At 43.0% G+C, this 12,458-nt stretch overlaps 1 protein-coding gene across 1 annotated transcript in view; it reads left to right on the plus strand.

Moving 5' to 3' along the window:
- The window catches only part of LOC149357729 (uncharacterized), a 31,701-nt gene that overhangs the window by 1,363 nt on the left and 17,880 nt on the right, over positions 1 to 12,458 (plus strand). The window contains exons 2-3 of the mRNA XM_089584880.1: positions 6,027 to 6,128; positions 10,981 to 11,039. Coding sequence (XP_089441006.1) covers positions 6,093 to 6,128; positions 10,981 to 11,039 — 95 coding nt within the window. The 5' untranslated portion in view covers positions 6,027 to 6,092. The remainder of the gene's footprint in view (positions 1 to 6,026; positions 6,129 to 10,980; positions 11,040 to 12,458) is intronic.

Here is a 12,458-nt window from a genome sequence, read left to right on the forward strand (position 1 = left end):
TAGGCAAGGCAAGCAATGCCTAAAGCTTACTCGTATCTTACTGACCTGTGTCACAGTGGCAGTAGTCATGCGTTCGGCTGCTGAGAACGAGTTCGCTATAGTTCGATCCCGGCCTCGACGGCAACATTTTGGCGGAAGCAAAATGCGAAGACGCCCACGTGTACTAAAATTTTAATGTCCCTTTTAAAGAACCGCATGTGGTTGAATGGTTGTACCCATGCTACATGTTTACGTTCAAATGACATGTGAGTCGAATGGCAGTCGAAAGTTCGAATGCTTTCACTCGCTTTTTTATCTCTTTCTTACGGCTTGGTTCAGGTGTCCACCGAGTTATGCAAGACGATTACTGCGTCATTTCCTTTCCTCAAAACCAAGTTTCAATTCGGACTCGGCGGACTCTCGCGGTGCTACCCCGCAATTTCCAAGCACATTCGAAAGCTTCAGCATTCACTCACCTGGCACTGCTGCCATCGAGTTCCAGTAGTGACTGTTAGCTCGTTTTGAGTGCGTACAACTACACGGCGGCGACGTCGGTGGTTGCAGCGGTCACACTAGACCGACAATGACACCAGCACGACTAAAAGTCACATATCATTGTAGTGTGGCATGTTTTTCAAGCCAACAACACCCATAAATAAGGCCCGCGGTTGGTCACCCTTTGTGTCCTCCCCAGATAGGCGGCTGCGCGAAAACTTCACGCTGTGAGACGATGGCGTGAATATACCTTTGCTTGTCTCTACCTTATCCACAATAAAGATAAGCAAAACTAGCGGCTACCTTTAACATGTGCGCACTTCAACACTCGAGCAGCAGCGATAAACGCTTGTCAAATTTTGACATTTTAACCGATGACGACCCCGTTCTGCGACGAGTAGGCTTAGGAAGTCCGCAGGGTCCGTGTGTACTTTTCGGCGATTGTGGAGAGCGAATGCACGAGTTTTAGCGAATGCAAATGGTCAACGAGTGTAGTTTTGGCGAGTTCTAGATAGCATACTTCTGGGTAGAGTGAATTAAAAACAAGTACTGATCACATCGGAGAAAGAGGGGACAATTAGAAAGAAGCATCTGTTATTCGAAATGTCAGCAAACCAGCTGTAAAGTGTTTACCAGGCGAGCGATCGCGTCGACGCTTCCTACATATTTGTCGCTCTGTGTAAACAACCACGAGTACAATCGAAACAAAAGAGAAGAGATTATTCAGTGCAAGTAAAGTGCAGACTGCATTTTATGTCACGCAAACGAGCACTAGCTGACTGTACACAACCATGTAAACAAAAGTACTGGAGTGTAGTCGTTCTGATCGGCGCACTGCTCGGGAAATATCGCCCTCAAGCGGTAAATGCTAAGTGGTGTACTGTTAGTTCCAAGCAGTCATTTAGCGTGAACACTAGCTATTCGCTAAACAAGCAGCTTAAAAAAGCGAGCAGGTGATTTCGGAATGAACAGCCACAAGCAGCTGCACGGCACGGCTGCGGGCGGGGTGAAGCGACGGCGACGGATATTGGTCTATGAGGTCTGTGTTCACGTTTGGAAGACATTAGAAAATCTGGAATGTCTCCGCGGTGCTCCGTCGACCCGACTGACATCTGAACCGAAAGCCGTTGAAAAATTCGTGTAGCAGCGTAAGTTCGGCAGTCAAGTCGAATGATATTCGGTTGGAATTCATTCGTAACGTCCATGTAGCAGGGGTATTAGGTTTCCAATAAAAACCAGGTGCTGTGTGAATGAGACAAACGACAACAGATGAGAAGCTGTGGCGCAGTGTGTGCAGCAGGTTGCACTCTGAAAAATGCCAGGCCGGGTGGGCTGCTAAGCTTTTGGGGTTGGCTGCTTGAATGGAAGATCAAAGTCTGTCATGAGGAAGGGTTGATCAATTGATTTAAGCGCCTGTGCCTGGCCGCTGACACTGGCACCTCGCACGGCTGGTCAGAAGCTGGCACCGCAATGTGTCCTGGGGTTTGTGGCGCATGTGTGAACATGGAGGTCGTGCTGCGAATACAGGCACTGTCCTAGTGATCATTTTCAGGAAGGGTACAGGGGCCTGCCATTTTCTGCAGTGACAGCTGTTACTGCCGCTCCCGAGATGTGGCGTAAGGCGTTGTCCACAGATAGGAGGTGAAATGTGGAGGAGCGGAAGCGAGTGGCAAGGAGCTTTGAAGCGAGTGTGATGTGTTGCGAGTGAGAGCAATGTTGTTCCAGTGTACTGGGGTGCAAACCGGTGCGGGCGAACTCCACATCGCACATTAGAGCGAAACGAGCGGATTAGTCTTCAGCCCATCGTATGATGTGATTCCTTAAATGTGCTAGATATGTGAGATGGAGAGATGAGATGGAAATCACCACTGCAAAAAAAAAATCTCTGGACTTCTTCCTCCTAATGCGAATTTCAGCAGCAGCCAGGCTGATGCGAAATTTGTGATGCCAATCCTGGTAGCACAGAAACATTAACAAATTGAGTTTAGCTTTTTTCTAGTCCTTCTGGAACGTTATAACTTGGAAATGACCTTTTGCTAACCTTCAAGTAACATACCTGCAACTTTCGCTAAAATGCGAAGTAACCCTGCCAGACGAGGTATCTGTCAATTGTGAGAGTAGACAACTTTACCGCTCTGCAAGGAGCAAGGAGGGCTACACTTCAACACTCGAATAGAGCTCAACTCCTACGTTAACCTTATAACGGACACCTTTATACAGCCACCAGAGAAGCTTGTTCCATAAGTAATAGTGGCTGTTGGATAAATGCAAAGTTTTGCTAGATGCATAACATCATTGCTGTACGAGCAGAGGAAAAGTGAGACTTGTCCAACATATATTGCTTATGTTGTTTTATAGTTATTATTTGAATACTACAATAACATTTTTGTTATATACACACACACAGGCTGTCCCAGTTAAATGTAACCAAGCTTTTATAAAAGAAGTGCCCTAGCCCCGTGAGACCAACTAAGGGTTGTTGCTAGTCGCGTGCTCTAGTCTGCAGTATTTTTTATTATGCAAAGGAAATTAATTAGCAGAGACTAATTAGCTCATTTTTAATTATTGCCTTCAGAAAGAAAGTGTCAAAGCAGGAGTTGTAGATCCCATCGAAAATAACCATTTGCCTTGTTTGCAACCAAGTACAACTGATACAGCTTCTTTTATTTGCCTTAAAGCCCACGAAATACCAAAAGAACCACGTGATAGGGCAGCAGTTTTAGCGCTCCCAGACGACCAGTCAAGCAACGACATTCGCTTATCTTTTCAACGCTGTCCCGAACGGGGTTCGGCGTTTCGCCATTGTTGATATGAGCCAGCAACTCTCGCATGGACGCTAGGGCGACCGCTTCCTCAGCGCGTGACGGTGCAAGTTCGGCTGCACGGCCACATGCCTATTTCTCGAGGTGAGGTTTCGCGTGAAAAGGAGCTCCATGTGAGCCGTGCTTCACTTCCTTGAAAAGCAGCGCCCCCTTACTTTCCATGACGCATAAGCAGTTTGTAGTGATGTAGTGTGAGTGATGCAGTATATTCTGAGTTTTCCTCTGGCATCTATTTCTATGCAAATGTAAAGAGTCTTAAAAAGAGGATAACTGACATTTGACACACAGGAAACTGTGTGTCAACTGTGACTGCACAGGAAACACCAGCAAACAATTGTTGGGTCTGTAGCGAAAGCATATGTTGGCACGTAACGTATGCATGCATAAGTGCAGTAGGTTCCAAAAGAGGACTAAACAATGGTGTAATCAGTTGGAATGATAGAAAACATACGTCAATACAGGAATGATATAATTTGATTACAAAGCATTGGCTCCATGTAGGCACCTCAACTTATTTAACTGACCTTTGAAAGATGGAACCTTTTTATAGAGAACACCATGTTGAAAGCGGACTTCTATCGGCAAGGTTTTGCTTACTTTGAACTGTGATACTGAAACAGTGATTGGGTATACATGTTTCCATTAACTGGTAAATCAACATTTTTATTGTCATTTATAATGTTAAGGGTAGGAATCACAAGCATGCCTAACCATAATGAGTGATTATTACATATTGCCTTATTGTTAAAATGGAGACAATCAGTTAAGAGGATAACGTGAAGAGAAGTATTTTGACCCCGAAAAATAAATCTCTGCTCGAATGCAATAGACCTGAAGAGGGCATTATTCACACCGCTTATTTTTCTAGTCGAACAGTTGGGTCCAAATAGGTTTTAAATGTGCAAAGCCATGGCTTGCAATGGTATGTGATATGAGAATGAAAGAGAGAGAAGCAAATGATTTTTAATACAGGAAGATTGAAACGCCTTCAGCTTTGAGACCATAGCCTGCTAGTGCCAGCTTAGGGCTTAAGTTATCAGCTTGTGGCTTGGAGTCAAAATTTGTGTCTAGTGTAACGCGAAAACATTTAATGGTGTACTTAATTTTGAATAGGTATGCTCGGAGCGCAAAATATGTGAGTAAAAGTTTTTTTTGGCTGCATAAATGCCCTGATACAGCATCCTTTAATGAATATTCATGGTGAGCACCACTTTTATGCATAATACTATAATTTTTTGACTGATATCTTAATGAATTGCAGCTGGATGTGGCCCTCCATTTTCACTACATTTTTTAAAGTTACAACTTTGGTATGGGGTGAACTAATATTCGGAATTTCAAGTGCGTATACAATATATCTGTTGCATGTTTGAAAATCATTTGAATGAATTTATATTTGAGAACTTAGATCTTTCCATATTCCATATTGATATTTCCATCTCCATATTTCTATCTACAGTGCTTCCTTCGCGTGGGTGTTTCGTCGTGTTCCGGCCGACGACACTGGAAGAGTTCCGGGTGAGGTCACAAGTTCATTTATAGAAGCACTAGGAATGCTCATTCAAATTATTTCACATGAAACTGCACAGAAAACACCACCCAACAACTGTTGGGTCATTAGTGAAAGCATGTGTTGGCACATAAGGTATGCGTGCATAATTGCAGCAGCATCCAAAACAGGATCGAACGATGGTGTAATCAGTTGGAATGATAGAAATCTGATGTCAATGCAGGAATGATATAATTTGATTACAAAGTGGTGGCTCCATGTAGGCACCTCAACTTATTTTAACTAACCTTTGAAAGATGGAACCTCTTCATGGAGAACTTGTTGAAGGCAGACTTCTATCAGCAAGGTTTTCCTTATTTTGAACCATGGTACTGTAAGAGTGATTGGCCATACGTGTTTCCGTTAACTGCTAAATTGACCCTTTTTTGTGTCATATTTAGTGTTATGGGTAGAAATCTCATGCACGCCTAATCATAATGAGTGATTATTACAAATTTCCGTATAGTTTGAAAGGGAGACAATCAGTTAAGAGGATTACGTGAAGAAAAGTATTTTTACCCTGAAAAATAATTCACTGTTCGATTGCAATAGGCCTGAATAGGGCATTATTCATACCACTAATTTTTCCAGTCGAAGAGTTGGGTCCAAATTGGTTTTAGATGTGCAAAGCCATGGTTTGCAATGGTATGCGATATGAGAATGAAAGAGAGAGAAGCAAATGATTTTTAATACAGGAAGATGAAAACGCCTTCAGCTTTGAGACCATAGCCTGCTAGTGCCAGCTTAGGGCTTAAGTTACCAGCGTGTGGCTTAGAGTCAAAATTTATGTCTAGTGTAAGGCTAAAACATTTAATGGTGTACTTAATTTTGGGTAGGTGTGTTCGGAGCGCAAAATATGTGAGTAAAAGTTTTTTTTCGGCTGCATAAATGCCGTAATACAGCATCCTTTAATGAATATTCATGGTAAGCACCACTTTTGTGCATAATACGATACTCTTTTGACTGGTATCTTAATGAATTTCAGCTGGACGTGGCCCTCCATTTTCACTACATTTTTTAAAGATACAACTTTGGTGTGGGGTGAACTAATATTCGGAATTTCAAGTGTGTATACAATATATATGTTGCATGGTTGAAAATCATTTGAATGAATTTATATTTGAGAAATTACATCTTTCCATATTCCATATTGATATTTCCATCTCCATATGTCCATCTAGAGTGCATTCGTCGTGTGGGTCAGTAATCGAGAGTGCAAGCCATAGCCTACTACATCGCAGTGCAGAATGGCTCGAGTGCGGCTCCCGACATCAAGAGGAAAGGTGAGTTTTCTTATTTTCACATTCATTGCCTGCCTCAACACATCATTTACTAGTGGTTCTGTGGAAAGTTTCGAGGGATGGTGATGAGAAAGGCTTAGGCAAGGCAAACAATGCCTAAAGCTTACTCGTATCTTGCTGACCTGTGTCACAGTGGCAGTAGTTATGCGTTCGGCTGCTGAGAACGAGTTCGCTATAGTTCGATCCCGGCCTCGACGGCAACATTTTGACGGAAGCAAAATGCGAAGACGCCCACGTGTACTGAAATTTTAATGTCCCTTTTAAAGAACCGCATGTGGTTGAATGGTTGTACCCATGCTACATGTTTACGTTCAAATGACATGTGAGTCGAATGGCAGTCGAAAGTTCGAATGCTTTCACTCGCTTTTTTATCTCTTTCTTACGGCTTGGTTCAGGTGTCCACCGAGTTATGCAAGACGATTACTGCGTCATTTCCTTTCCTCAAAACCAAGTTTCAATTCGGACTCGGCGGACTCTCGTGGTGCTACACGACAATTTCCAAGCACATTCGAAAGCTTCAGCATTCACTCACCTGGCACTGCTGCCATCGAGTTCCAGTAGTGACTGTTAGCTCGTTTTGAGTGCGTACAACTACACGGCGGCGACGTCGGTGGTTGCAGCGGTCACACTAGACCGACAATGACACCAGCACGACTAAAAGTCACATATCATTGTAGTGTGGCATGTTTTTCAGGCCAACGACACCCATAAATCAGGCCGGCAGTTGGTCACCCTTTGTGTCCTCCCCAGATAGGCGGCTGCGCGAAAACTTCAGGCTGATGAGACGATGGCGTGAATATACCTTTCCTTGTCTCTACCTTATCCACAATAAAAATAAGCGAAACTAGCGGCTTCGTTTCCCATGCGCACACTTCAACACTCGAGCACCAGCGATAAACGCTTGTCAAATTTTGAAATTTTAACCGTTGACGACCCTGTTCTGCGCCGAGTAGGCTTAGGAAGTCCGCAGGGTTCGTGTGTGTACTTTTCGGCGATTGTGGAGAGCGAAGGCACGAGTTTTAGCGAATGCAAATGGTCAACGAGTGTAGTTTTGGCGAGTTCTAGATAGCATACTTCTGGGTAGAGTGATTTAAAATCAAGTACTGGTCACATCGGAGAAAGAAGGGACAATTAGAAGGAAGCATCTGTTATTCGCAATGTCAGCAAACCAGCTATAAAGTGTTTACCAGGCGAGCGATCGCGTCGACGCTTCCTACATATTTGTCGCTCTGCGTAAACAATCACGAGTACAATCGAAACAAAAGAGAAGAGATTATTCAGTGCAAGTAAAGTGTAGACTGAATTTTATGTCACGCAAATGAGCACTAGCTGACTGTACACAACCATGTAAACAAAAGTACTGGAGTGCAGACGTTCTGATCGGCGCACTGCTCGGGAAATATCGCGCTCAAGCGGTAAATGCTAAGTGGTGTACTGTTAGTTCCAAGCAATCATTTAGCGTGAACACTAGCTATTTGCTAAACAAGCAGTTTAAAAAACGAGCAGCTGATTTCGGAATGAACAGCCACAAGCAGCTGCGCGGCACGGCTGCGGGCGGGGTGAAGCGACGGCGACGGATATTGGTCTATGAGGTCTATGTTCTCGTTTGGAAGACATTAGAAAATCTGGAATGTCTCCGCGGTGCTCCGTCGACCCGACTGACATCTGAACCGAAAGCCGTTGAAAAATTCGTGTAGCAGCGTAAGTTCGGCAGTCAAGTCGAATGATATTCGGTTGGAATTCATTCGTAACGTCCATGTAGCAGGGGTATTAGGTTTCCAATAAAAACCAGGTGCTGTGTGAATGAGACAAACGACAACAGATGAGAAGCTGTGGCGCAGTGTGTGCAGCAGGTTGCACTCTGAAAAATGCCAGGCCGGGTGGGCTGCTAAGCTTTTGGGGTTGGCTGCTTGAATGGAAGATCAAAGTCTGTCATGAGGAAGGGTTGATCATTTGATTTAAGCGCCTGTGCCTGGCCGCTGACACTGGCACCTCGCACGGCTGGTCAGAAGCTGGCACCGCAATATGTCCTGGGGTTTGTGGCGCATGTGTGAACATGGAGGTCGTGCTGCGAATACAGGCACTGTCCTAGTGATCATTTTCAGGAAGGGTACAGGGGCCTGCCATTTTCTGCAGTGACAGCTGTTACTGCCGCTCCCGAGATGTGGCGTAAGGCGTTGTCCACAGATAGGAGGTGAAATGTGGAGGAGCGGAAGCGAGTGGCAAGGAGCTTTGAAGCGAGTGTGATGTGTTGCGAGTGAGAGCAATGTTGTTCCAGTGTACTGGGGTGCAAACCGGTGCGGGCGAACTCCACATCGCACATTAGAGCGAAACGAGCGGATTAGTCTTCAGCCCATCGTATGATGTGATTCCTTAAATGTGCTAGATATGTGAGATGGAGAGATGAGATGGAAATCACCACTGCAAAAAAAAAATCGCTGGACTTCTTCCTCCTAATGCGAATTTCAGCAGCAGCCAGGCTGATGCGAAATTTGTGATGCCAATCCTGGTAGCACAGAAACGTTAACAAATTGAGTTTAGCTTTTTTCTAGTCCTTCTGGAACGTTATAACTTGGAAATGACCTTTTGCTAACCTTCAAGTAACATACCTGCAACTTTCGCTAAAATGCGAAGTAACCCTGCCAGACGAGGTATCTGTCAATTGTGAGAGTAGACAACTTTACCGCTCTGCAAGGAGCAAGGAGGGCTACACTTCAACACTCGAATACAGCTCAACTCCTACGTTAACCTTATAACGGACAACTTTATACAGCCACCAGAGAAGCTTGTTCCATAAGTAATAGTGGCTGTTGGATAAATGCAAAGTTTTGCTAGATGCATAACATCATTGCTGTACGAGCAGAGGAAAAGTGAGACTTGTCCAACATATATTGCTTATGTTGTTTTATAGTTATTATTTGAATACTGCAATAACATTTTTGTTATATACACACACACAGGCTGTCCCAGCTAAATGTAACCAAGCTTTTATAAAAGAAGTGCCCTAGCCCCGTGAGACCAACTAAGGGTTGTTGCTAGTCGCGTGCTCTAGTCTGCAGTATTTTTTATTATGCAAAGGAAATTAATTAGCAGAGACTAATTAGCTAATTTTTAATTATTGCCTTCAGAAAGAAAGTGTCAAAGCAGGAGTTGTAGATCCCATCGAAAATAACCATTTGCCTTGTTTGCAAACAATTACCACTGATACAGCTTCTTTTATTTGCCTTAAAGCCCGCGAAATACCAAAAGAACCACGTGATAGGGCAGCAGTTTTAGCGCTCCCAGACGACCGGTCAAGCAACGACATTCGCTTATCTTCTCAACACTGTCCCGAACGGGGTTCGGCGTTTCGCCATGGTTGATATGCGCCAGCAACTCTCGCATGGACGCAAGGGCGACCGCTTCCTCAGCGCGTGACTGTGCAAGTTCGGCTGCACGGCCACATGCCTATTTCTCGAGGTGAGGTTTCGCGTGAAAAAGACCTCCATGCGAGCCGCGCTTCACTTCCTTGAAAAGCAGCGCCCCCTTACTTTCCATGACGCATAAGCAGTTTGTAGTGATGTAGTGTGAGTGATGTAGTATATTCTGAGTTTTCCTCTGGCATCTATTTCTATGGAATTGTAAAGAGTCTTAAAAAAAGAGAATAACTGACATTTGACACACAGGAAACTGTGTGTCAACTGTGACTGCACAGGAAACACCAGCAAACAATTGTTGGGTCAATAGCGAAAGCATATGTTGGCACATAAGGTATGTATGCATAAGTGCAGTAGGTTCCAAAAGAGGACTAAACAATGGTGTAATCAGTTGGAATGATAGAAAACATACGTCAATACAGGAATGATATAATCTGATTACAAAGCATTGGCTCCATGTAGGCACCTCAACTTATTTAACTGACCTTTGAAAGATGGAACCTTTTTATAGAGAACACATGTTGAAAGCGGACTTCTATCGGCAAGGTTTTGCTTACTTTGAACTGTGATACTGAAACAGTGATTGGGTATACATGTTTCCATTAACTGGTAAATCAACATTTTTATTGTCATTTATAATGTTAAGGGTAGGAATCACAAGCATGCCTAACCATAATGAGTGATTACTACATATTGCCTTATCGTTAAAATGGAGACAATCAGTTAAGAGGATTACGTGAAGAAAAGTATTTTTACCCTGAAAAATAAATCACTGTTCTATTGCAATAGCCCTGAAGAGGGCATTATTCATACCACTAATTTTTCCAGTCGAATAGTTGGGTCCAAATTGGTTTTAGATGTGCAAAGCCATGGTTTGCAATGGTATGCGATATGAGAATGAAAGAGAGAGAAGCAAATGATTTTTAATACAGGAAGATGAAAACGCCTTCAGCTGTTAGACCGTAGCCTGCTAGTACCAGCTTAGGGGCTTAAGTTATCAGCATGTGGCCTGGAGTCAAAACTGCCGTCTATTGTAACGCGAAAACATTTAATGGTGTACTTAATTTTGGGTAGGTGTGTTCGGAGCGCAAAATATGTGAGTAAAAGTTTTTTTTTGGCTGCATAAATGCCCTGATACAGCATCCTTTGAATATTCATGGTAAGCACCACTTTTGTGCATAATACGGTAATCTTTTGACTGGTATCTTAATGAATTGCAGCTGGATGTGGCCCTCCATTTTCACTACATTTTTTAATGACAGAATTTTGGTGTGGGGTGAACTAATATTCGGAATTTCAAGGGCGTATACAATATATTTGTTGCATGGTTGAAAATCATTTGAATGAATTTATATTTGAGAACTTACATCTTTCCATATTGCATATTGATATTTCCATCTCCATATTTCTATCTACAGTGCTTCCTTCGCGTGGGTGTTTCGTCGTGTTCCGGCCGACGACACTGGAAGAGTTCCAGGTGAGGTCACAAGTTCATTTATAGAAGCACTAGAAATGCGCTTTCAATTTATTTCATCATGAAATTGCACAGAAAACACCACCAAACAACTGTTGGGTCAATAGTGAAAGCATGCGTTGGCACATAAGGTATGCATGCATAATTGCAGCAGCATCCAAAACAGGATTGAACAATGGTGTAATCAGTTGGGATGATAGAAAACTTATGTCAATGCAGGAATGATATAATTTGATTACAAAGCGTTGGCTCCATGTAGGCACCTCAATTTAACTAACCTTTGAAATATGGAACCTCTTTATGGAAAACATGTTTAAAGCAGACTTCTATCGGCATGGTTTTCCTTATTTTGAACCATGGTACTGTAAGAATGATTGGCCATACGTGTTTCTGTTAACTGGTAAATTGATGTTTTTTTTTGTCATATTTAGTCTTATGGGTAGAAATCACAAGCACGCCTAACCATAATAAGCGATTATTACAAATTTCCATATCGTTTTAAATGGAGACAATCTGTTAAGAGGATTACGTGAAGAAAAGTATTTTTACTCTGAAAAATAAATCACTGTTCGAATGCAATAGACCTGAAGAAGGCATTATTCACACCTCTAATTTTTCCTGTCGAACAGTTGGGTCCTAATTGGTTTTAGATGTTCAAAGCCATGGTTTGGAAAGGTATGCGGTATGAGAATGAAAGAGAGAGAAGCAAATGATTTTTAATACAGGAAGATGAAAACGCCTTCAGCTTTGATACCATAGCCTGCAAGTGCCAGCTTAGGGGCTTAAGTTATCAGCATGTGGCTTGGAGTCAAAACTGCTGTGTAGTGTAACGTGAAAACATTTAGACTTCAGGATCCCGGAGACTGAAGTAGAATGCTTGTGGTAGTGTCGCCTAAAGAAGCTGTTTCTAAGGTGGAATTAGTAATTAGGTTGCATCATAAAGTGGTCCTTTCGGTCTTTGCAAATTCTGAAACTCTGCAGTAAGAAGTAGAAAGACATGACTGAGCAACTGGTGATTATTCGCAAGATTCCACTGCAACTTGTCACGTTTGTTGACCACACTTGAAGAAATTTATTGTTCTCTCTGCTCAGCCAAAGGGTGCAGTGTCTGTGTGTTCTTTAGCAAACTTTTTGACGCATGAGTAATTGAAACATGCAATATTTAGTCACTATTTTTCTGCACCAAACTCGAAACCTGCCTCAGTGCAAGCTGTGGTGGGTGTACTAACTACTCATCAGCGATGTTGCTGGAGGACAACAGGTGTACAAGCTTGCAAAACGTGATATGTAATAATCATCTACTCCTGTAGAGCTTAACATACAATCTGCACTCGGAATATGGTAGGAAGCATATCGAGTACGGAGTAGCAATTTGCCTTCAAAGAAGGCCCTCCAACCAGAGATGTTAGCTTAATGTTTTTA

The sequence above is a fragment of the Amblyomma mixtum genome, chromosome 3 (genome assembly GCF_055824585.1).
Source record: "Amblyomma mixtum isolate Tamu chromosome 3, ASM5582458v1, whole genome shotgun sequence".
In the NCBI taxonomy this organism is placed as follows: Eukaryota; Metazoa; Arthropoda; class Arachnida; order Ixodida; family Ixodidae; genus Amblyomma; species Amblyomma mixtum.